Source organism: Mustela nivalis (assembly GCF_964662115.1).
Source record: "Mustela nivalis genome assembly, chromosome: 2".
In the NCBI taxonomy this organism is placed as follows: domain Eukaryota; kingdom Metazoa; phylum Chordata; class Mammalia; order Carnivora; family Mustelidae; genus Mustela; species Mustela nivalis.
Window position 1 is genome coordinate 123,608,128 of NC_139021.1, and position 25,614 is coordinate 123,633,741.

The 25,614-nt window shown below is 44.7% G+C and overlaps 1 protein-coding gene across 14 annotated transcripts in view; it reads right to left on the reverse strand.

Annotated features, from left to right (window-relative positions):
* Positions 1–4,387: 4,387 nt before the first annotated feature.
* RHOBTB1 (Rho related BTB domain containing 1) overlaps positions 4,388–25,614 on the reverse strand; it is a 121,316-nt gene continuing 100,089 nt past the window's right edge. For all 14 annotated transcript variants that reach the window (XM_082721634.1, XM_082721644.1, XM_082721641.1 and 11 more), the window contains 7 exons: positions 24,239–24,424; positions 20,245–21,224; positions 18,503–18,621; positions 12,786–12,936; positions 9,770–9,858; positions 7,159–7,264; positions 4,388–6,602 (listed from right to left, as the gene is read on the reverse strand). In XM_082721634.1, coding sequence (XP_082577760.1) covers positions 6,433–6,602; positions 7,159–7,264; positions 9,770–9,858; positions 12,786–12,936; positions 18,503–18,621; positions 20,245–21,224; positions 24,239–24,424 — 1,801 coding nt within the window. In that variant the 3' untranslated portion in view covers positions 4,388–6,432. The remainder of the gene's footprint in view (positions 6,603–7,158; positions 7,265–9,769; positions 9,859–12,785; positions 12,937–18,502; positions 18,622–20,244; positions 21,225–24,238; positions 24,425–25,614) is intronic.

Here is a 25,614-nt window from a genome sequence, read left to right on the forward strand (position 1 = left end):
GCAGGGAGGGGGAAGCTTCTTAGAAAGTTCTACACCCTTGTCCATGCCCCTTCTACCTGTTTTTCCAGCTTTTTTTTTTTTTTTAACTTTCCCATAGCTCTTATTTTCTAATTTTTGTTTTATTCTTATTTTCTAGTTTTTAAATCACTGTTGTGAGGCAGTAAGCAGCTAGTAAGTAAGCAAGCACTTGTTTTAAGAAAAATGAGGAAAAGTCCACATTGTTCTATCCTTCAACACACAGTGTTGTCCTCCCTCGGATTTCTTACCTCGACGGTCACAGGTTCATAGACTGAGTGCTTACTGTGGGCCAGACACTGTGCCGAGTAACTTAATCTGCACCCAAACCTCAGACTTCCCTTTTAGATGACCAAAATTTAGAGTTTGTGGATCTTTTCACACAAAGGTTAAGCTTAACACCCTCTGGGGAAATACCCATTCTAACCGAAACTACCATGAATCATCCAATCAAAGGGATGTTTCTTTTTATTAGTTTGGGAGGGAATAAAAAGAGATGCCCTAACTTTGGTTGTGTCAAGCTTTTTGTTTGTTTATTTATTTGATACACAGAGATCACAAGTAACCAGATCGCAAGTAACAAGCAGAGAGAGAAGGGGAAGCAGGCTCCCTGCTGAGCAGAAAGCCTGATGCGGAGCTCGATCCCAGGACCCTGAGATCATGACCTGAGCCGAAGACAGAGGCTTAACCCACTGAGCCACCCAGGCACCCTTGGTTGTGTCAACCATAAAAATAAAATAGCCAGTGATTTTATTAGCAAAATGTGTATATTCAGGAATAGCAGAGGACTTGCCATTCAGCACATACAAGCTCTGAGGAACCACAGGCAATTGGGAGAGACAACGGAAAGGCCAGCTTTTTAGGAGGAAATTGAAGAGTGTTGTTTTATTTGTTCATTTATTAAAAGATTTATTTTGGGGGAGAGAGAAAGAGAGAGAGAGAGCCCACAGCGGGAGGGGCAGAGGGAGAAGGAGAGAAAATTTCAAGCCGACTCCGCACTGAGCACAGAGCCCAACTCAGGGCTTGATCTCAGGACCCTGAGATTAGGACCTGAGCTGAAACCAAGAGTGCGATGCTTAACTGACGGTGCCACCCAGGTGCCCCTGAAGTGCATTGTTTTAAACCATAGTTCATTGGAGAAGATGCATTAAAGGTTGTGATGTTTTCTCATTGGCTGCAGGTGGGAGGTTAGTGGGTTGTTGCTGGGACACAGAGGGAACGTCCTTGTTTTTCTTAAAGGGGACAGATGAAATTCCCATGTTAGAAATGTCCTCTTGCCAAGATAATTCTTTCTGTTGTTTATGCAGGTTGCACCCCTGCTTCCCGACTCCATTTTATTTTTATTTTTTTAATTTAAATTCAATGAATTGACATATAGTGTATTATTAGTTTCCGAAGTAGAGTTCAGTGATTTCATCAGTTGCATACAACACCCAGTGCTCATTCTATCAAGGGCTTTTCTTAATGTTATTAAGTTACATTATGACCCAGTTAACCCTTTCCCCCAACCCACTCCCCTCCATCATTCCTCAGTTTGTTTCCTACGGTTAAGAGTCTTTTATAGTTTTTCTCCCTCTCTGATTACATCGTTTTATTTTTCCCTCCCTTCCTCTATGCTCCTCTTTTTTAACTTTATGAGTGAAATCATGTAATTGTCTTTCTCTGATTGACTTATTTCGCTTAGCACAACTCTATTTCCATCCATGTTGCTGCAAATGGCAAGATTTCATTTTTTGATGGCTAACATTCCATTGTGTGTCTCTGTGTTTATCACATCTTCTTTATCCATTCATCCAGACTCCCATTTTAAATGAGGTTTCCTTTATTTATTTTCACAGTGGGTGTCTGAGCAGAGAGAAGTGAATCAAAAGTCCTTTCTTCATCGATTGCTTGCAAAGTCTAACTGTTTCAGTCTTTGGGGTTGAGAATGTATTCAGACTCAGAGAATTGAAATATTCCTTCCATGGGGCCCCATTTGGGTACCACCTTTACATCTACATTCTACTGGATATCGAGTCACCAAGATGGTGTGGTCCTAGAAACATTAGTGAGCAACAGGAACTATGGCCGACAAGTCACTTCATGTCTCCCACCATTGTTTCTACCGCTTTCATGTCTGTGATTGTACAACTGCATGATTGACTGGTTTCCACTCAAGAATTACTGTTCCTAAATTATTTCCATATTTTGACTATAGTCTGAAGATATCTAATTGATGAGGCACCTGCACAGGAGCTCAGTGAAAAACCATGCATCTAAGTTGCCTAAGTAAAAACACACAATTTAAAGGTGCTTTCAGCACAAGAGAGAATTTTCAAACCTAGGCAGATGGAATCAGCACAGCTTTTCCAGAAGTGTTGCCTTTTCAGGTCACAATACCTTTTCCTGTTGCATACATTATCTGCTTTTCTTTTTTTTTTTTAAGTAGGCTTCAGGCTGGGAGCCCAATGTGGGACTTGAACTCATGACCCTGAGGTCAAGACCTGAGCCAAAATCAAGAGTTGGACACTTTGCCAACTGAGTCACCCAGGGGCCCTTACATTGCCTGCCTTCTAATTGGAAATTTAAGAGAGCGAAGTCTTCCTCTGAAAGTAAGTCATGAGAGATGAAATAATGTCAGAACTTAGCATTTTTTGAGATGGAGAGGAGAAGGGAGTTGAGGTAAATTGGAAGGGAAGGTGAACCATGAGAGACTATGGACTCTGAAAAACAATCTGAGGGTTTTGAAGGGGCGGGGGGTGGGAGGTTGGGGGAACCAGGTGGTGGGTATTAGAGAGGGCAGGGATTGCATGGAGCACTGAGTGTGGTGCAAAAACAATGAATACTGTTCCGTTGGAAAAAAAAAAAAAAAAGAACAGCATTTTGGAAGAAAGATACTACGTCTGTGTCTCAGAGTGCTTAATGCAACCTCTATCTTTGGTCAGTTGTCTTTCTCTGTTTTTCTTTCTTCCTTTTTTTTTAAATTGTCCTTAGCTTTTTTTTTTTTTTCCCTCTGTTGCTTCTGTTGTGTTGCTTCTTCCTTCTTTGCCCATACAACACAAACACATTCTCCTTGGCTAACTTTATATTTTTAATGCAATGGTCACATTAAAAAAAATTATTTGTTTGAAAGACAGAGATCACAAGTAGGCAGACAGGCGAGCAGAGGGAGAGGAAGGGAAGCAGGCTCCCTGCTGAGCAGAGAGCCCAATGTGGGGCTCAATCCCAGGACCCTGGGATCATGACTTGAGCCGAAGGCAGAGGCTTTAATCCACTGAGCCACCCAGGTACCCCTGGTCACATTCTTTTAAGAAAAGAGGAGTTACTGCTACTTGCTCACTCATATCCAATTAGGGTATTTGATTAAATAAATACCCAATTCAAGAACAAACCTGGTAAATCTTTAGTTTGCTGAACAGCATTTATTTCTGAAATGCTGTGCTCACAGAATAGTTTCCAAACTCAGGATTCACTTAATTTTTTCCTCTGACTAGTAGAAGTGAATATCACAATGATGAAATTCAACTGAGACACCATGCAAATGGGAGCAAGTGTGAAAAAAATTATTAGAAACATTGGGTTCTTGTTTCTGAATGTCCATTAAGAAAATACTTGAGTTAATTTGAAACCAGTAGGACTTATGGTTTCTCTAATGCCAGTGTAGGGTTGTTGAAACTTTTGATGATTTGGCAGGCATTGCTCTGGGAGAAATTTAGACCAGTGTTTTCTATAGGTAAGACTCCACTGGTACGCGTTATGTAAATGGTGCCGTGATCTGGACCACCAAACCTCCAAAAGATGTGGGAAGGCATTGGAAATCTCACAGTCTTTTCTCTGCTGTTATTTTGTATAAATGTCGACCCCCTTCCATGGAGTTTTGGGAATATGCCACTCAGAAGAGTGCCCCCGTGAGGTCTGCTTGGAGACCCTTCTTCCCCCTGAGTTTGGGTAAACATTATGCGACCTAGAAGTCCAAAAATTGATTTCCCCAAAACCTTTCTTAGATCTGCTTCGAAAAAAAAGATCAACTTCATGAGCCCACGATGCAACCTTTCACATCATTGCTGGCAGAACTGTCCAAAATCAAGATTATAATAAGTCTTTTCGGCTATGGACATCATTTCTGTTTCTTCCAATGTTCTACCATAGCTAGTGGCATAACTCTATTATCCAAGAGCAAGAAGCCAGATCCCTCATGTATATGGTGGCGCTGGAAACTCTACTGGCAGTACTGAAAACAGAGATGACAGTCACTGATGCTGCCTTGTTATGGAAGCATACATAGCCCCCATGACCCAGCACCTTTATGGTTTTGACAGTTTTGAGAAAAAGCTATTTAAGTCACATGCATGGTATCTTGGTAGTCTTTAAAAAAAAAAAAAAAGAGGAGGCATTTTATAGCTAAACAATTTTATTGGCTTTTTGGGAAATAAAAAAACACGACACAAACCACCATGGTTAAAGGCCATAATCAGCATCAACCAAATGAACCAGCCACTTGGTTACAGTAGCTGATAACAAACACTAGGTGGATATTATTGCTTATACCCCAGGTTCATTTATGTGTCCATTCTGTTTTGGCAAGATTACAATCACATGGAAACTTTGGTTGTATAAATTCAACTCTCACCACTCACTAAAAAATCAACTTCTACCATTTTATGAAGGGATATATGTCAATTCTTCCCAAGTCTTGACATTTATCCTCTCATTCTGTCTCCTTTCTCCTTCTGCTAACGATTTACAATCCTACTGATCAAAACTTAAAGTAGCATTTACAACCATCCACTTCTACTCCACTGCCCTCTCCTTTGTCGTGAGAGGGTGAGGCATTCCTGGGCCTCTCCAGACTCTTGGGTCTGGTGTGTAGCCACTGCCAGTAATAAACGCCCATCTGTCATCTGGATAGATTTTCAAATGCATATGGTTGTCGACATTGGGGTTTGGACTCAACTGTCTCTTTTCCAACTTCTGTAAGCTAGGGAAAAAAAAAAATCAACAGCCTTTAGCATCAGTACGTTGACCTCCCCACAAAATCGGCCCCGTCCCCGCCATGCCACATCCCACGGCAGGCGCGGCGCTGTGGCCTTAAAATGTTCCGCGTGAGTGCTGTAACCTTTTAATGTACAGAGAAGCAATGACTGACTGCCTCTCCCAAGCTCCCCTGCTCGGTACTTTCTATTTTAACACTGAAAACCCCGAACGACAAAGGGTCAGGACTCACTCACAATAGCACCATTTCCTAGACTCTTGGAATAAGATTCCTGTCCGCGCTGGAGAATGCAGGGACCGCAGACGACCCGGCCTCCAGCTTTGCGCCTTCACAGGCCCCGCTGACCTTCAGCGGGAGTGGGTGGTCTGCCTCAGCCTACTGCTACAGTGGCCTGGATTTTTCCCTGGGAAGAGTTAAAAACGCGTGTCTTACAAAGTGAAGTTGGCTGCAGGTGAGGGACCTGAGGAAGCCTGTTTCCGGAGTGAGATGTGACGGGCTTGCAGATGACGGGCCGAAGGCCGGGGATCCCTCCCCTTGCCCATCTCAGTTCAAGTCTTTGAAGAATTTGCACGCAGAAGCACGGCAAGATCCAGGAACACGGAGAGACGCAAACCCTCCCGCAGCCACCCAGACACCAACGCTCTTAGGTTCGCTCTTGTGTTCAGGTCCATTGGTGGGTTTGCCCTGGCTAATGCTGGGATTGAATGAGCCCTTCTCATGATTATAAAGATTATCCGTTTGAATCTGGACATTTGAAACAACAGAAGACTCCGTATTACTATATTTTACATGGCACAGAGAACCATATAATTACTAGCACTTACACGGCAAATACTGTAAAATACACATTCTTGGAGTTGACTTGGTAATTACACCGGTGTTAGTCGGCAGAACAAAGATTAAACGCTCTCTAACTTGCGCTCGGGGGAATTTCATTCCAGCCCTGTACTTTGCAACGAGAGGATAACCCTCTAATTATGCAATAATGCCTGGTGGTCATGTGGGCAAAGAGGATCACAGGGCGAACTTCATGGTTAATTAGTGGCCCGTAAAATAAAGTAATACATAGTATTTTCATTTCAACAAAATACAAGAGATCATATAAAAATATTTTCCAATTTGGACTCTGAAACATGAAAGCTGGATTTTTTTTTTCCTTTGTATAAAAAGAAACGGAATAACGGACTAAAGTTTATTAAGCCTTCTAACAAAAAAATATACATATGAGTTTAAGGAATGCAGTGAGCATCAACTTCCCTTTTTTGTCCAGGCTCATTGGTGGGGAGCTCGTGCTTTGATCCCAACAAAGTTATAAATGCACAACAGTGGAGGGAGATCAGTGCCTGAAACCTGAACTACGACTTATCGCTAATGATACGACTAACTTTACAGTAGTGCCTTTAAAAGTGGTGTGTCAGATTACTGATTTTTGTCTCTCTTGCTCCTCATGCGACCGCTGGAGACGAATTCCAGAAGCACCACTTTCGTCTCGAGTGATGTTTATTCAGTGCAATATCTTCCTTCTCACGTTCCCTTTTCACACGCTGGTAGTGGTCTTCTTCCTTCAGATACCACACCGGCGGCCAGCGGTGCCGCTCAAAGTATTCCTGGTTGTCTGGGGAAGAAGGAAAAGGATGCAGATGGTGAGGCCTGCTGTTGGTTGAGGGCTTCTATGTTCTAGGTTCTGTGCCGAGGCTTCTCATTTATGCTCCCATGTACATTCCCCCGCAAGAAGCCAGTGTGTGGGGGTTAGGGGTCAGGGACAGGACCATTTGCAGATTGTGACACTCAGATTTCGAGAGTTAGAATCATTTGCCCGAAGTAGCTGGGCACCGAGAACCTGAACCCAGGACCACTTGGTTTCTAAGCGGAAGCCTGCTCCTCTCCAGGGCTCCCTAGACAAGGGAGAGCCCACCACTTCCACATGCTCTGCAGCAGGGAACCCTGGATCCCACTCCACCCAAACCTCCCAAGCACGAAGTTTGTCAAAGAGAATCCCCACCCCACAATTTCGGTGTCATGTCACAGGCAAGGGATGGCCAGCCAATCACAGGGACTTCTCCTGGAGCTGCCTGCTGCCTGGACACCTGCTCAGGGGCATGGGGAGGTAGGTGGTCAACCTTTCAGTCAGAGGCAATGAGACCCGGACCAGTGGGCACCCGCGGTCTCACCTGCAGATTTTGATTTGATCTCCTTGCGGAACTTGGAACACACACTGTTGTAGTTTGTGCAGATGTGGTGCAGACACCAGGCGGCCAACTGGTGGGCGTTGTGGAACTACAGGGAAGTGACCAAAAAGGGGGTCAAACTCTACTTTCTAAAATGGGCCTGCAGAGAAATCATCAGCCCCCCAGGGGTGACAGAGATAAAGGGCACGGGCAACTGATTCAGCAAACCTCTTGTTTTGACTACCGTGTTAATGACTTTGGCTATGGCGCCAATGCCAGCCTAATATAGCACTTGGCACCCCCCTTCCTCACTCCTGTGACAGGTGCACCAAAAATAATCACCGTATCAGATCAAGAGTTGAAAGAACCCCTCGCCTCCCAGCCTCCTCCACCGCTGGCCTGAGAGTGATACATGACTGGCCTCTGGAAGGTGCCAGCCGGCCCCAGGGCACCCACACGGACTCTGGTTAAGGAAGCCACGTGGAGCGCTCTGTGTGGCAGGTCAGAGCTTGCCTTACTGGGGCCAAAGACCCGAAAGAGGAGACTGAGGAATGTGTGACTGTCCTGTACCTGTCCTTTGGTTACATAAGAAGAGCGGGTGGTGTGGGCAGGGGGGCAGGGACCCGACTCACCACGTCGTCTCCTTTCTGAGCAGATGCTCGGGGGGAGGGAGCAGCTGAGGGAGTTGTGACCAAAACAGACTCGGTGCTCAAAATGCCACAGTCACCTCCCCAGTCCTCCCTAGATTTGGCAAGTCTCCCCCACCCCACCCCACGCTCTGTCTGTGTCCTCAGCTATCCATTCCGTTTGTGGGTCTTGGGGTTTCTTTCATCAAGCGAAACCTTGAAACCTTACAGGGTGCTTCCTCGGAGGCCCACATCTCAGCTGTGAACAAAGGCCCATATAAAAGCAGTCCTCAGAAAATAATTCAAGAAACTCTGAGAGTTGCAACCCCAACATTACGGATCATTTTTGCTGGTGCTTCCAGCTTAGGACTCTTGAGATCAGATTTCTTTCTGAAAGTAAGACTCGGGCACTGGTGTCCTGAAGGCGGCTTGGACCTGCCCAAGAGCGTCAATGGTGCCCATTTATTCCCTACCCCGAGGCCGGCAATTTCATGTTGTTCAAATCGGCCAGGCGGGCGTATTTATACCATGGACACTGGAAAATGCGACAGATTGGGTTCCACCTGTCCGCACGCTGATGGTTAAATAAACCCGGCATGCTAGCAGGTGAGGGTCTCGCAGAGGCTCCATCCTGAACTCTTCCTGCCGAGGCTTGTCAGGGTGGGGGACCCAGAGCAAACACACACCTGCAAATCACAATCTCAAGTCCATAGGCCCTAGATGCAATGCTGGGTCATTTCATTTTCCTGCAGGAGCAGTACTCACGGGAGACAGCACAAGTCATAAACTGTGCCCGGGACCTGTTTCGAGACTGTCACCTCTCTAAGGCTGTTTTTCCTGTTGGATTTTAATATTGTGGGCTTCTTTCTATTTCTCTTCCTGTCTATGATTGCCTTAAGGGCAGAGAATCTGCCATTTATAGCCACCTGTCCTTTTGTCTCGGGCGGTGCCGGACACAAGAGGGAGAAAACAACCAAAACTTGTTGTGTAAGTCCGAACCAGCGGGTTGCTGTTAAGTCCGATTCTGCCTTTTCCCCATTTCAGTCTGAACTGTTCCTGGGGCCACAGAAGGAATAACAACTTGGCCTGCTACGTGCCTCTCTCCTCTCTCTGAAGCCACCTCCCCTCCCTTGATTGACAAAGATCCATTCAAATCACCTGATCTAAGGCTTAGTAAACCAAGGCCCTAACAGAGAGGGAGCAAAGAAAAAAAAAAAAAAACCAAACCCAGTGGGCTGAAAAGAGGACTGAAGAATGTTTTCTTCTTTCCTTCCGAGTGTAAACTCATTGTCAGTAAGTCTATGCCAGGAACGAAGCACCCTGCACGTGTGAGGGGTTCTACTCTTCCCCGCTTTTCTTGAACATTGTCTCCCACTTGATTCTCAAGATAATCTGTAAGGCTGATAGGATGTGAATTATCATCCTCACTCCTTATAGATAAGGAAACTGAGGCAGAGTTTAGCTTCATACTTTGAGTAGGTTATTTGTGACAAAGCTGAAGTCGGATCTTGGGGCCCCTCTGGAAGAGTGCAAGTATTTACGGGGATTATGGAATCACCATATTGATACTAACAAATACTGATTTTGGAAAACCCCAGGAGAACTGCAGTGAGAGGTGGGGCATTACAGGGCTTCATGGAGTTCTAGAAACCATCTGATCTTGGTCAATATGTGTCCAAGAATTCAAACAAGGAGAGAGAGAACCTTCCCCTATCATGCCCCAAGTTGTTCTCCCACATGTGAAGCTGGTGCCTCGGGGGACAATGGGGCTGGCGTGGGGTAGGGTCCGTGTTGTTTTCTCAAACGAGGCCCAGCAGGGGGAATGGTGCATGAAATGTGAAACTCTCAGATCTTCTCAGTGTACACAGGGACCTCTGTGACTCAGTGGTGACATCTTTATTTAGACAGATGCAACCACGGAATGTTTCATCAGCATTAAATGAACTGGTTGAACACACTTAAAAGGTGAAAGGCAAATTGTTACAAACCTGGGCCAATTCCAAATACGAGAGCACTTCCCCGTCAATGCCCACGCCACTCATCGCGGCCTTGGTCAGCTCCTGGACAGCATACTGCTCTGGGGAAGAGAGGGAACAGGAGAAAGTTGAACCATACCCTTGCAAGCCAGACACCTCACCTAGACAGTCTTGTCCGGGACCACCTAAGAGGAGAAGAACATGTGACACGGCTCTGGGCAGTCACATCTGAACGGAACTCAGGGCCCATTGTGCCGGGGGCCTTTCGGCATGGGTAGTTCTGGTCTTGGGCCACTGCGCCGACGACTCTGGGACACTTGTTGGCACTTCTGGAATAGCTGGACTCCTGCAGACCTTCATTGTCTAGTATGGTGACTACCGGCCAGATGAGCAGACTGAAACTCACATTAAAACTGAATAAAACTAAAAAGTCACACCCTCCGCCATACTAGTCACACTGAAGTGCTCAACAGCCACACCTGTATTGCGCAACGCAGACACAGAACATCTCCATCATTGCAGAAAGTTCTGTTGGCTAGTGTTGCTTTAGACAGTCCATCCAGTGCCTTCTTAGAATCCTCTAGACTCTCCAGCATCTTCCCATTTGATGGTTTTCCCACTCGTATCACTCCAATTCTCAATAGTCTCTAAGAGTGGAAGGACTGAGTGACAGGAATGAATCCATATGGGGAATTAACAAAATGTGAACGCAGATGTCTTTCTCAACAGCTGCAGATGGGTGACATATTGTTCAGCCTGTTAGATTCTAAAGACTGGGGTGGGGGGTGGGGAGGGCGAGCGGGGAGCTTTCGACAGGAAGTAACAAAAAATCTAGCTGGGAGAGCCACTTCTGCCTGGGAGCTGTGCCCAGGACTTCTAAGCTGAATTTAAACTGTGGTTCTGAGACAGAGTGGTCTCCTGCCTTTGGGACTGACGCATGTGGGTATAGCCTAGGCCCACGTTCCTAGCTCCTTGAGGTCGAGGCACTCTTTTCATTTCTAGCATTCTGTCTGTTCTTCTCATCCAGTAAACTGTCCTGACCCTGCTTACCTTCTGTTCTACGTGCTTGGGTCAATATAATATCTAGATGGGAACCGTTTCTTGGGCTCAGCTTTCGTCTGCTGGATTGACAAAGAACTACTGGGAACTACATTTTCCGAAGAAGGCATCAGGCTTTTTGATTCTAGGTAACAGCAACATTTCTTGATAGTCACCTAACACGTTGGCTTGCAATGCATTTTTACCCTAGAAACTGATGTTTTAAAAACCATGTTCTGAATACTTGATACTTGCCCAACATTTTAAATGATGACAGGGATCATCTTAGGCAGCTGTGTATGTAACCACAGCAGTAGTAATGGCTTTTAATAACAAAAGGAAACAGCCATGGAAGTCTGCAGTTCACCCCAGAACCTCTCCTTCATCCAGTTCCTTTCACAGAGGTCAGTCCTGCGTTTTCCTCACCTTTACTTCATGGTTAAGCAAAAACGGCATGAGCTCAAGATTAATCACAAGACCTGCTCAACACATTTGGTTCCAAATTGTTTTGGGCCATTAAAAAAAAAAAAAAATCAGGGGCGCCTGGGTGGCTTAGTTGGTTAAGCAAGTGCCTTCAGCTCAGGTCATGATCCCGGAGTCCTGGGATCGAGTCCCACATTGGGCTCCCTGCTCGGCGGAGAGTCTGCTTCTCCCTCTGACCTCTCCCCTCTCATGCTCTGTTTCATGCTCTCTCTCTCTCAAATAAATAAATAATTAAAAAAAAATCAATTTCATCCTCAAAGGATAAACCTTAAACACTGGAGAGTCAAACGGATCAGAACCTCTACTTGAACAGTAGTGCCTCGACGAGCTCTTTCTGTCTTTCTAACCAGTGGGGGAAGAAGTGAGGCAGGGAGAGGACTTGGGTCTCCAGCCGGACGAGCGTAGCAGAAACCTGGAGTCCGGAGAAATACATTCCTTTTTAAGGACACTACCGGAAAGTCAAGTGTTGAAAGACCAGTCGGTTTGTTCAAACATTCATTTTCATTCACTTGTGATTCGACAGGTGTTTATTGGGAAGCTAATACGCTCAGGCACTTTGCTGTGGGTGGGGACAGGTAGGCCAGTGACCCAAACTGCCACTATTTCTGCTTTCATGGCTAGAAGGAGTCAGCTAATGTAGTGACAAACACCCAGCCTGCTAACTGAGCCCTCTCGTGAAGGAAGCTGAAGGCTGACATTTAAGAAACAGGTACGTGAAGAATACACACGTATCCTTTGCAGACCTGCTTCAGCCTAACAACTGAACAAATCCAGAAAGGATGCATAGGATTTCTGAGAAGGGAAGCCAAGTCCCCCCTTTCTTCTTTCTCCCAAAATGCTCTTGACAATGTCAGAACATTTTCTAAAATAGCTTAAAAAAAGAAAAAAAAAACCCACTTACATAATGCTTACTAGGTGCCAGACACTGTTCCGAGAACTTTATATATATCTTAACTCCTTAATCTTTGTAACAACTCTATGGGAGAATAACATGATCCCCATGCGAGAGAGCGAGAGCAGACACAGAGTGGTGAAGCGTGAAGCCATCCAGCCGGTAAACGGCGGAGTCGGGATCCGAACCCGGGCAGTCTGGTTCGGCAGCCTACGTTCTCCACGACGGTCTCCTTCTGCTCTTCTGAAAGACTGTGTCTGAGCACCCAGCAGAGGAATAACATGGACACAGTAGTTTTATTTCCAATCCCACGGCCCACAAATGAGGCAGAGAGCACAGAGCGTGGGTCTCCAGGGCAGGGACCACGCATCACTCCTCTTGATAACTGTGTCCCCCCTACAGGGTCTACCCCAAAGAGGTGCTTAAGAAACATTTGTGGAATTGAACTGGGCTGTCTGATAACATTTGATCAATTTATATCACCCTGCACAGGACAATCCTATATTGGGTGATAAAAATTTAATTTTTATTCCCCGGAAATGTTATTTTTGCCTAAATGTGATTTTGATAAATTTGACAGCCAGACCCTGCATGGCCCCGAGTCCTCACACTTACCTGCAAGTGCAACCAAGTGTGGCAGGCAGAATCTGTTAGCCAAGGCAATTAACTCCAGTGGGTCCAGGTCCAAATTAGGTGACAACTGCTTGGTATAAAGATAATCCAAGACCGCTTGCATTGACATCTTGTTTATGTTCGGGAGATACACCTGTAATGTTATTTGAGAAGCTCAGCTCTGCTGAAGAAAGCAGTGGGGGCATTTCCAGGCTCTACTGCTTATAAATATCCCAACCTTACAATCTGGTATCGGCAAGTCTGGGACACCTGCTTTGAGGCTGCGCGTCGAAGTCCTTCGCTATTTACTGCTTTAAACATAACAGTTTGATTTGTAGATGACAAAGGAGTGGGGCTGCCCGACAAAGCCTGATTTGGAATTTTTAAATGGCTATTTGGACTCATAAATCAGACAAATGGGCTGTAAATGTATGATGACATTATGGGCTCTCCTTGCCAAGTACCTTCTAATACCCTATTGTGGGGAAAGAAATCTCCTAGCAACATGACAGGTGAGGGGGAGCTGCCGACCATACTGTTGCTGACACACGAGAGAGCCCAGCTCTCCAAGATGTCAAAACACGGGCTGAGCAACCCTAGTTGCCACAGTGACTGGCTTGAGTCCAACGTTCTATCAGTATGTGCAAACACAGTATACACACTTCATTATTTTTCCTATGGCACAACTGCATGGATTCAAAATGACTGGAACATTATCGAGTTATCAGTAGATTCAGAGAATCTGTAGAACTCCTTGCCTGGCACATGCGGGGAAGGGTTGGTTGGGACTGGTAAACTCTCCTTTGTAGGAGTCACCTAACTCGAGACCTCCTGAGCACCTGTAGTTCTCGCCAATACAGGTACCCTCTAGAGTGTGCTAGAGTGCCGGGGTGAGGGATCTTAGCAGCGAGGACTCAAAGGAACCCCACAGACGTGTCCTGGTATAGTACAGAACAGCCCCATTGCCACTGACTCCTGGCATCACGATGATGATAAAAATTAACCTTAATGGAAGGCCTCCTACACATGAGGTACTGTGCCAAGCTTCCCACACACAGTATCTACTCGGATCCTGATTTTCTCCCTAGGAGAAAAAACTATTATTTTTGCCATCTTACAGGGAAGGAAATTGAGGTTCATGGAGGGTAACGAAGGTCACGAAGCTGGTAAGTGACTGGGAGGTGAACCTAGGGAGTGTAATTCTAAGGTCTCTGCTCAGGACTGCTGTGTCATACAAGAAACCCTTCATGGCAAGGAAGCAAAGGTTTGGGTCACGGTATAATAAAGTACCATATCTCACTAACAGTTCTTAAGAACTAGACTTCTATGTTCAAAAGGATGAACAGTTACTAGCTGCCTATTGCTGGTACTTAATAAACCTCTATATACCATATGAAGATATATGAGTATATCTCTTTTACACATGATTATATCTACATTATATATCTAATCTTTCTCTTTACATATATATTACCTGCACAATCTACATGGGGCTTTTGGCCAATGCTTTCTTGGGCCGTGTTCCAGATTCATTTAAGCTATGATGACCTACATTATCCTCCTGCATAGTCACCAGCCACCTCAGAGGGAACATCCTGGCAGACCGAGCTTTCTCTTAATGTATCAAAGGGAAGGCCCCCCTACCCCACCCTAAACCTCCCAGAATTAGTAAGAAAATTGCACATCCACTCCCTTTCATAGTCAAAGAGAACAATTATGATCTGGTACATAAGCTGCAGGGGTTATAACCATCAAAGATCTGACAAGTGTCATCATTTCAAGTTTCTAGCACAGTCTTGACAATAGATACAACCTGGCAAGAAGTAACTGTTACTGAGGCTACTTGAAAACAAAGAAGCCATTGTATTGTAATTAATTGCTGTTCCAGTGACTCTAATATCAGTTACCAGTCACACTTGTGCATATGCTTACGTACATATACGTCGACACATGCGTTTATCTTATACAGCTCAGATCTGGATTAGTACAGTTTTATAGGCAGTTGAAGTTGTGAAACTTTAAAATCTGGACCATTTTGATAGCGAAAAGTATATACATTTTACAAAGTCCTAAGTGCTATAAAGTATTAGTGATCGTAAATATAAATAGTTTCAGAGCTTTCTGTGAACACCCGCTCTCCGCTATGGGGATGTCTGCTGTTTTGGAAAATAGTGGCTTGGAAAGGGAAGAGCCTGGGGTAGGCCCTGGGGTTTGTCACTAGGATGGGTGTGACCTCTGACAAATCAGTCGCCCTCTCTGATCCTCAGTCTCCTCATATGTTATCTGGGGGAGGGGGGATTTGGAAGCGGTGACACAGTTTTTTCTTCTTCATCGAGACTCTGGATTTTGAAGATACCTGGACTACCTTAGCGTTCTTTGGTAAGAGTGTGTTCTAAGTCACGACAAAATGAACATCCTAAGTGAGAAGAAATTATTCCTGGCAGCAGGAGATGACAGATTCCTGTAAGCAGCCTCGCCCTGATAATTCCCAATGTCATCAGCGTGTTCTGACGTTTGTAGTCATCCATGACCTGCTCTTTCCCTCTTGCATAACATGATGCTAACAGTTTTTCTGAAGCGATGGCTTTGTTGGGCAAATAATGGTTGGGATCCTCAGAGCGAATAAGAATAACCTAAAACCATGTTCAGAACCTGCACCTTTTCCTCTCATTTTTTAAAAAAAGACTGTTTCTGTGATTTTAATGTTTATGTATAACAATGGAGAGATCATTTCATAGAACTTTTAAAAATAACATAAAGCTACATAAGAGATGGAATTAAGAATTTTGCATGCTACCTGCTGGGTGTACCTTAAAAAAAAGTCAGCAAAGAGAATATAATGCTATCCTAAACAACTTCCCATATTCCAGTTCCGTTGGTTTAAAATTTTAATTGTGAAGATCAGCTCAGACTATTAGGCTTATAATTAGAGGCGGTCTCATAGAGAATGAGAAAGTATTCCAAACCCAGAGCATTGCTTACTACAAGCCAGGCATGCATTTTTAATGAATCACTTGCTGAGTACCTCTGGGGAGAGAATTATGCTTACTGCTACATTAAAAGTAATGAGAAAAATATAAGTGAAATACAATGTCTTCTTAAATATTAAGTGACAAAAAATGTTAAAGTAACATCAATGTATATTTTAGTCCTTTCTGGATATGCATGAGAATTCTATTAATGAAAAAAAAAATACTGAACTGTGAAGGGAAAGTCAGCTTTTCACAGGGCAATAAAGAGTTAATGGGTGCCCTAGAAAAGGACAGATCCCAAGTGCCAATACAAGGCCATATTAGTCGTGAAATCTTTACTGAAATTCCTCCCTCCCCATGATCCCTCTAACCACACTTTGCTAGTTTAGGAAGGGATCTGGGGGCTTTTTAAGTTAGGGCTTTCAGGGGACAAAGATTTTTAATCCCTCATGGAAAGAACTGAGCAAGAACCCTCCAGGACAATAGTCACCAATATTTCTTGATGTTTCAAGCACCGAATTCTATGTTTATACATGTATTCTCCTGACTTAGCTGCCTTTGAAGACGCTTCTCTTGTTATCCTGCATTTCATAGGGGAGCACACAGGTTTGGAGAGATCGGCTGCTTGCTCAAGGTCAAGGTGGGAATAGAGTTCCTAACGACAGAACCATTACAGTCTACAGGGGAAATCAAGGGAAGGGGCAGGCAGCGGCACACGTGTCAACAGCTTATGACATTCTCAACACACTGGCTACAGGGATCTGGCACAGACCTTCGTTGCCTGGGTCCATGGTCTCTGTCTTCTAAGTTGGGTAGAACCAGCTATCCATACCTATTAGTCTCAGCCACCGGGCTAACGACCTAGTCTTTCTAGGAGGTCATGCTCCACAGGGGACCCCGCCGGGAGAGGCTGTTCACCGTATATGTGTGCGTTCACGTTCACTGCCAAGTTTTTGTGTTGGTCACCTCTCCTGCACATTTTAATCTGGAGACGATTACGGTCCATTCTGGGAAGGGATAAAGGGGATTAGCATTTGTGAGGTCAGCTCTGACAGTGTCCCTTTGTGCCTGGGTTCCTGACCTTGATCAACTACTCTGGTCTGTTAATAGCGGGCGCTCTGCCGTACAATGGGCACATATTCCAGTGAGCCGGAAAAGTAAGGCAAGCAAGCCTCCCTAGGCCTTTTATCTCCAGAGACGACGGCAGCAGGTGAAATGCCATTTGGATCAAGTTTTGTTAATCGGCAGCTTCCCCAGATTTTCTTGGAAGTAAGAGTGAAAGAGCATTAACCCCACCAACATCCCAATAAGACTAACAGCAGCTACATTTACTGAATGGTCCCAGGGGGACTTGCAAGGACCGACTTTTGCACCTCGCTTCCACAGTGCGGGTTATCCTCATGCTTTCCAGACAGGGAGATCAGAGCTCAGAAAGGGGTCGTTTGCCCAAAGCCACACAGCTTGTAAATGGAGAACTCAGGATTTGAACCCCACATCCTTCATCGGGCAGCCCCCACGATGCTGCTGCCGTCTCGGGGACGAGGCTCTGAAACCCCTCTGATGGCTGGGAAAAGACTTTCTTAGCTACAGCTGAGGACCTCCTGATTCAGAAAGGCTGGTAGACACCAGGAGAGGTGATCTGGATAATTCTGACACTTACCCCCCACACAGCAGACAGCCTTTTGCTGGGGCTTGGTTTAGGAGCAGCTGCAGTTTGTTCTGGAAGCAGGAGGTGGCCTAGTGACCTCCTCGGCCCCAGCCATCCGGGTTTGGGATTCTGCTTCCCTACTCGGAGATGCAAATGCAGTCTCCTGGGTCACAATAGGGGTGCTCAGATTTCTGGGGTGAGTGCCCTTTCGAAAAGTTAGCTATTGTTTTCCTTATTTCTTTTAAAAGTGTGGAGAGATGCTGAGATATGCAAAACAAGCCCCTTAGGACAATAAACTTGATGGGGTGTCCCCATGTTTTTTAAAAAAAGATGGTTAAAAAATACTTTCAAAACTCAACAAAAATGCTTGCTCTTGTAGACTAAAGTTAGAAGTGCTTGAGTGGAATTTTTCTTTCTTTTCCGACTGAGTTCGTAAAAAGATGAACATGGAAGGTCTTCAAGACGCTGCTTGGTCGGCTCTAAGAAGAGCCTTTTTCTGGAGATAGGGCCAGGGCCGGGGAGGTGACTCAGTGGCTTCCGCCAGACCTAAGGGAGGCGTGTTCAGAGGAGTGACCATTGGCTCCATTACGGTTTCCTTCCAGTTAACAAACCCTTGGAGAAGGCAGGTTGGGGCTCCACCTCGAGGAGCGTTGCTGCTCCAGCAGACCATCCCTCGTGACCTTTGTGGGGCAGAGGAGAAGACTGAGGCCCAGAGAGGTGACTTCTGACCACCCTGCTGTCTGGTCAGGGGCTAGCTGAGCCCAGGATGCAGGTGACTGAGGAAGCTTTTCACGTCTTAAACTTCTGGAAGATGGACTCTGCCCCTGTTGTATGTGATTTTGACAGTATGTTGCTTTTGTTAAAAAGCAAGATTTGACATTTGTTAAAAAGGAGAGCCGATGGATCATGGTTTACAAATGAAAGCAGTGAGCCAGACAACAGCTTTTCCTAACTGCAAAGTTATGAAGAGGGTGACCTGATGCTCAGACATGGCCTAAGGAACTGGTTCAGGGAAGCAGTTACAGAACGGAAGTCATCCGGTTAAGGAAACACACCCACTTGCATCAAGACAGCACGTGGACTTTTCAGAAGGCACATACCTCACTGTTGGCGCTTTCCACAAATGAGCCCCCGAACATGGCCGCCATCCACCTGCAGCTACAGATCAGCAACGGTTTGTGGGCACTGATGGCTCCATCGTCCAGCCTGAATGTCACATCTGCCCAGGGATTGAGGAAATGTAACCGTGAGCCAGCTTTGCGGACAGTTCTCCCCATATTCGTCAACCCACATCTCATACTCTCTCTTCCATAGCTTTACTTAGTGATTTTGTATCAACCTCCACCTTTGAACACCCTATTCCTTCTATGTCATCCAAGAACTGGGGGTAAACATTTAAGATTAAAGATTAAGCTCCCAACGCAAATTCTCTGAACCATACAGTAACATGAAGGAGAGGGATGTTTTTTCCTCCCTACTAGGAACAATTTCCAAAATAAAAGACCAGCGGAAGAAACACTACGTTGTTAACATTTTGCCCTGTTTAATTTCGCTGTGTGTATGTATGGATAGCGAATGTGTGTGTAGAGGTGTACACTTTTTCAACAGATAGCACGACGCCGCAAACTAATTGATCACAAGTTTTCTAAAAATAAGAACGTTTTTCTAGATAATCACATCATTACCATGCCTAAGACAATTAGCAACGATTCCCTAATTTCATCCATTATTTAGTTCCTGGTCAAAAGTTTCCAACTATCTCTAAATCTTATTTATAGTTTTCTTTTTCTTTCTTTCCTTTCTTTCTTTCTTTCAGACAATCGACATGATGCTCCCCCTTTTATTTGGTCACTGTGCCTCTGCATTAAGGGGAGGGTGATTCAATTCATTCCACGTAAGGTACACTGTTTAATTTACTGCAGGTTTGCAGCATTGCTTTTCATTAGCTTTCAAGATGGCTTCTATTTCAGGATGGTCCATGTTCAGGTAAATATTATTTATAAGCTTTAAAATTAATGAACAGACTCAATAATCGATGACTACATGTACAGTACTAAACGTGTATTATCAGGACAGGCATTAAGAACGATAAGGACAAAACAGAAGTGTCCACATAAGTAAAAGTCAGCAAGTCACATTTTTACAATGAAATTCACACACACACACACACACACACACACACAAAGGGCAATTTCAGAATTTAGTATAAGTCCGTGCAAGCAATTGTGTGAGGATGCTGTGGGCAGCCGACTGCCTGGATATCAAGGACAAAGAAGGGGCGAGGAAAATGTGGAAGAGCAGGGTAGAGGAGTGTGAGAAAGAAAAGGAGAGGAGGTGGGCAAATGAGACACTCCTGATGGGAACACAGAGAGTTGCCAATATCATCTCAAGGATTTCAGGGCCACAAGGGTCAGTGGAGAGGAGACTTGGTCAGGGAAAGGACCCCGAAAGGGAATCGTGGGCATCAAGCTGACTGGATCTGGTTCAGGCTCAGGTGCAGGGGCAAGGTGACCTACCTTCGAGGAGCACTGGGATACCAGGACACTTCCGAGGAGAGCCTGCGTGCAAATCCTGCCTCTATCATTTACTATCCGTACAACCTGGAGCAAGTTACCTAAACTCTTTGTCCCTCAGTTTCCCCATCTACAAAATGGAATAATCTTTAGCCTTTAAGTCTGATAAGAACGAAATAGATGGATACATGCAAGCTAGAAGGGTAAATGAAAAAAAATTAGCATTTATACATGTTAGTGATGGTTATTCTCTGCCCTACTCATGTATGGCTAATGTTTAATAAAACACAACCAACGGAACTGATGACTTTACTGTTGGACCCACTTACCTGAGAATGTCCCTTTGCTGAGACACTCTTTTATCCGATTGGCCTTCCGGACATGAAATGCTTTCGTAATCTCCTGGTTCATGAAGGCTTCCTTGTTCATGATGTTTTCCACCATCATCCTCAAATCAAACATCTCGAGGACCTCCGCAATCTGAGCCAGGCCCACCAAGTCCTTCTCCTTTTCATCCAGTTGTCCCGTGTAGAGAAACTGGAGCAGGGTCCGGAAAGGGCCTGGCTGGACGGAGGAGTCCATCGTGACCACGGTGATGGGGCCCACCCGCTTTGAAACGGGATTGACTTGCATCTCCCTGTGCATGCCGACGAACCCCTTGCTCCAGCCTGACAAAGTCTGCGTCTCTGGAACCGAGCTCTCGCCTTCCAGCCCCGGACTTTCCTGCTGGGACAGGTTCTGGCTTGAGGACTTCCACTGATTGGTCTGTGGGGTCCTGGGCGAGCCTTCCTCCCTCTCTTCGTCAGGGTCAAGGCTCCAAGCCCGCCCCTGGATGTCCCTACTCTGCTTCTCCTTCTCACCAACTCCTTCACTCCCATTTGGGGCTTCTTCACATTCCATTAAAAAAAGATCATAAAATTTGGAAGAGGAGGTAGCGAGGTAAATTCGATGTGCAAAGATGTGCTCCTGGTCCTGAAGGACGAACAGGACGTCGGCACACAGAGGATTGTCCAGTAAACAGGCAGCTTCGCTCGTCCCTGTGGTGGGACATTCTGGAACTTTGATGACCGGCGGAGGGGCTTTTGGAGGTAGGAATGGTGCCTGAAGTAAAGGTTTCTGAACTTTCTTTAGGTGGGATTTCCAGAACTGCAGGTGTCTGCGAGAAATCAGCGCTGCTCGGATTGCGTTGTCAAATACATCCTTGATGCCAAACTGGTCAAAGACACTTGTCTCGTAGTACGGTATGCCGAGTTCCTTCGCAACCTCCCGGCCTTTCTCAGGGGGCAGAATATCCCCTCTCTTTATGGGCCTAGAATGGAGGATTTAAAAAGTTACAGTCGGCCTCATTTTAGGAAAAAAATGGTAATGAGTGCCTACCAAAGCACCTAGTAGAACTGAACCTTTAAAGTCCTATGCAGGTAGGGCTGGTGGGTGGTTCCGTCCTTAAGCGTCTGCCTTCGGTTCAGGTCATGACCACAGGTCCTGGGATCGAGCCCTATATCGGGCTTCCTGCTCAGCAGGAAACCTACTTCTCTCTCTCCCAACCCTCCCTGCTTGTGTTCCCTCTCTCGCTGTCTCTCTCTCTCTGTCAAATAAATAAATAAAATCTTTAAAAAATGTATATTAAAAAAAAGTCCTGTGCAAGTCTTTTTTTTTTTTTTTTTAAAGATTTTTTATTTATTTATTTGAGAGAAAAAGTATGAGTGATGTGGGAAGAGCAGAGGGACAGGGAGAAGCAGACTTCCCCCTGAGCAGGGAGCTGGACATGGGGTTGTATCCCAGAACCCTGGGATCATGACCTGAGCTGAAGGCAGGGGCTTAACCAACTGATCCACCCAGGCACGCCCCACCCCCAACAGGCTTTCAATAAGGCCCTGGAAAATCTATCAACCTCAAGTTTTCCAAACCTAAAGGATTTAAGTCTGCAGGAAAAAAAAAAAATGCTTTCAGTAGTAACAACGGGAACTGAAGTCTGAGCCATATTTACTAGCTATATGATCCTGGGCAAGGTACTTAAACTCTTTAAGCCTTGGTTTTCCCACTGGTGAAACAGGAATAATAACGTAAATACCTATATTTGAAAGGACTCCTGAGAAGTTAAAATGAGATAATATGTTCAGTATGGCACCTGGCCCACAGTTAGATGTTACCACAATCACCACCCTCGCCACCTTTGTCTTGGTCACTAGCACCTTATGTTTACATTTCGCGTTATAACCTTACAAGGAATCCATATGCTTTTTCTCATTTGAGCCTCACAATAACCCTACGGGGGCAATTTTCATCCACCTTCTGAAGAAACAGAGGCAGGGAGTTTTCAGGTTTTGCCTTGGGTCACATTTGCAAGTTGTCGACAGACCTCTGCCAAGCCAGTAGAGTCTAAACCCCGTAGTTCTAGACTGGTTAAATAGTCCCCATCCAAGAGCCCAGTAAGTCCCTCCCATCACATCTGTGAGCCTCCTTTCATGTCTAACTGCTTCTCTTCTCTTCCTCGTCTGCGGTCACACCCTCATCCTCGTTCGCTTGGACTAGTACATTAGCCTCTTCCCTGTCTGTCTTCAGATTCTCCACCTTTTAGGCCAGAGCGCTCACTGCGGCAGGAAAAATCCTTACATAACACAAGTATGACTTGCAGCTGTAATTCTTTTTCAAGATTTCCTCTGGTTCCACAAAGCCCATGCACCACAGGCTATGCCTTTAGGCTGGCACACAAGGCCCATTATAATCTAATCAAACCCAGGGAGGCCAAACTTGTAGAAGTAGTGCAAGCGAGAAGTGCCGTGACTATGGCATAACACGGTAAAAGACAGATTCTGGAATGTGGGCAAGATACGATTTTCTTCACAAGCACACTCTTGATTCTGAGACATTCTGTTAGGAATGGATCTTCCCAGGTACATATTTGGCTTTCAAAGCCAAAGGTCATGTGCGTGACAGGCACACATGGGAAAAATATAGTATAGAAATATAGTTAAGACTTTGGATTTGAAGACCTGGATGGAACACAAGGAAAAATGGTAGGGTGTTGTAAAGGCAGAAGCAGGGATTAACTTCAACATTGGCTCCTCTGGGCTCCTGGCTCCTAGGGCTGACCTGAAAATTACTAACTGGTGACACTCTTCAAGGCTCAGGTTCAAATGTCACCTCCATCATGAAATCTCAGCGCTGCCCTAAAGAAGGGACTGTTCCCTCTGCATCCTCTAGTGCCCATAACTCTTCTCTAGTCTTGTGGTCTCCTCCAGTCTGTGGTTGTGAGGACTGATTATCTTGGCCAATTCTTTCCCACGGAAAGTTCTGGATGCCAGAGGTACTCTCTTTCACTCTGAGTCCCCCGCCAGCCCCCGCCCCCCAACGTGGCTTCTGACATGCATGCCTATTCCATGCATTTAATAGAATAACTGTGAAAACCCAACATGAAAGGTTTTCCGAAAATTTATCTGAAATACACCAAGAACGTCAGAAATTGTCCAAAGAAAGCACCACTTGCTTTTGCTGTGAGAGTATAAAAAGCTTCTATACTAAATTTTTCTAATTAGCCTATTAGGCAAACAACAAAGGAAGATATTAATATCAACATTTTTGGGCTCTTCAGCAACAAATGTTATAAAACATAAGATATATATTTATATAAAATTATTTTTTATGAAGGGACTATGGAGGAAGGATGGGTTTTAAAAAACTCTTATTTCCCCCTAAAACTGGTATTCCACATTTTATACAGAGTCAAACAAATCCTCCTTCAGGCAGATTTTTAAACTTGTGGCACTTTAAAAAACATAACCGCTAGAGACATTTAAATTTAAAACACAGTGTGGCTGTTTTGCAACTACAGGTCCATAGAACTTTAAAAAACCAGACACTGCCGTTTTGGGAATGAAATATTCTCAGAGGTTGGACTGAGGAAAAAGAGAAGACTGAAAACACTTGGGTGTGTGTATTTGCAAGAACCCGATATTCCCGGGACCAGAAACTGTGGCTCATCATTCTGGACAATCATTAACTTTACTATAATAATCATAATATCAAGAATGACATTATTATGAGTGGCCCATGTTTTGTTTAATGTTTTACAAATTTCAAGGCACTTTTATTCACCCCATGTCACTGGTTGGAGAATTCACTTCCAACATTGGTCCACCATTTTACAAAAACAGGTTCCTTACCTACAAGGGGATGGTGAGCCCAAGAAGGGTCAGGATTAATGAGCTAACATAGCTGATTGATGGGGTCCCACCACCAATGCAATTCTAGACTGCAGAGGCATCTGTTACCTCTAAATTTTAATTTGACCAGCACAGCGAAACACGGAGTCCCTTGGCTTACCTTGCTAAAGGGCGTCTGGCTCGATTAACAGCTTCAAGATCAGCATAGCGGAGATCTAACTGGCAGCCAACTAGGACAACAGGTGTGCGAGGGCAAAAGTGCTTGATTTCTTGATACCACATGGTTTTCACATGATTTAGGGAATTGGGATTAGCGATCGAAAAACAGAGGACCACAACATCAGACCTAAAAGGAAATCACAAAAGAAGCTGTATTGCCTTCTCACTTTTGTCTTTTATCATTATGGTTCCTCCCTTCTCCACCACGCCCCCCACCAATCCATCTAAGGCCGTATCATGTCACAATAAAACCAAACCAAACCAAACCACGATATAAAATATATCTCGGAGTCATGCAAACAGCCTGAGAAGCCCCCACATTCCAGTACCAACACAGCCTGAGTTTATTGTCATATCGCACTGCGGAACGCCCATGTATCGCGAATTTTCTGATGATGTTATTTTACAGTACAGATGATTACCCAAACTCGATCCAGTCCTGGAGCCACAACATGCGGAACTATTTCTGTTCATCACAAGAAATAGTTGCGAGATAAAATAAAACAATAAAAACTACCTTTTACCCGTTTAAACATAAAGGCCATGATGAGTCAACCCAATGAGATAAAGCAAACAGTTTAAATGTTACTGAGAACCTAACAGGTCTTTGCAGTCCAGGGTCAGCAAATACACAGAAGGATTTCTGCCCTTCTTCCCACTTAAGCACACATGTAAAGAGCACAACCACTTATCTGTTTCTGAAAAGAAAATGTCCTGAATTTGCAGGGATTTTGACTCCTTACTAGGGATATGACAAGAAGGTCATATTTAACAGAAAGCCGGTAAGAGTTAGGTGGATGACTAACACGAGAATGTCGGAAGCAGATTCCTCAAATGTTGTATATGACACACAGCAGGTAAGTGGGGAGAGGAAAAAAGTACTTTATAGTCAATTTTGACAGAGGGATCTTCTATTTTTATATAATAACTTACCATTCTCGAAGCCAAAGAACCGTTTTACAAAACAGTTGTTCAATTATGGTGTTTGACAGCTGCTAAAAGGTATTTTAATAAGAATTACAAACCAATCATTCTAGGTTAAAATATGCTGAATGGTGACTTTGAAAACATTGAGGCAGAAGACTAGAAAGAATAGGAAAAATTATGCCCAAGGATTCAAGACTATCTTGCAGCTAAATTCAGAAATAAGCTGTTACAATTTTATTAGATGTTAATTTATTGCCTTTATTGTTTATGTAATGAGAAGAATCAAGTCGATGAATCAAAACACCTTCTTTTTAAATCATTAATGAGATTTCTCCCCTACATATCAATGAAGACAAACAAATATATCCAGGCAACCATAAAATTTCTAAA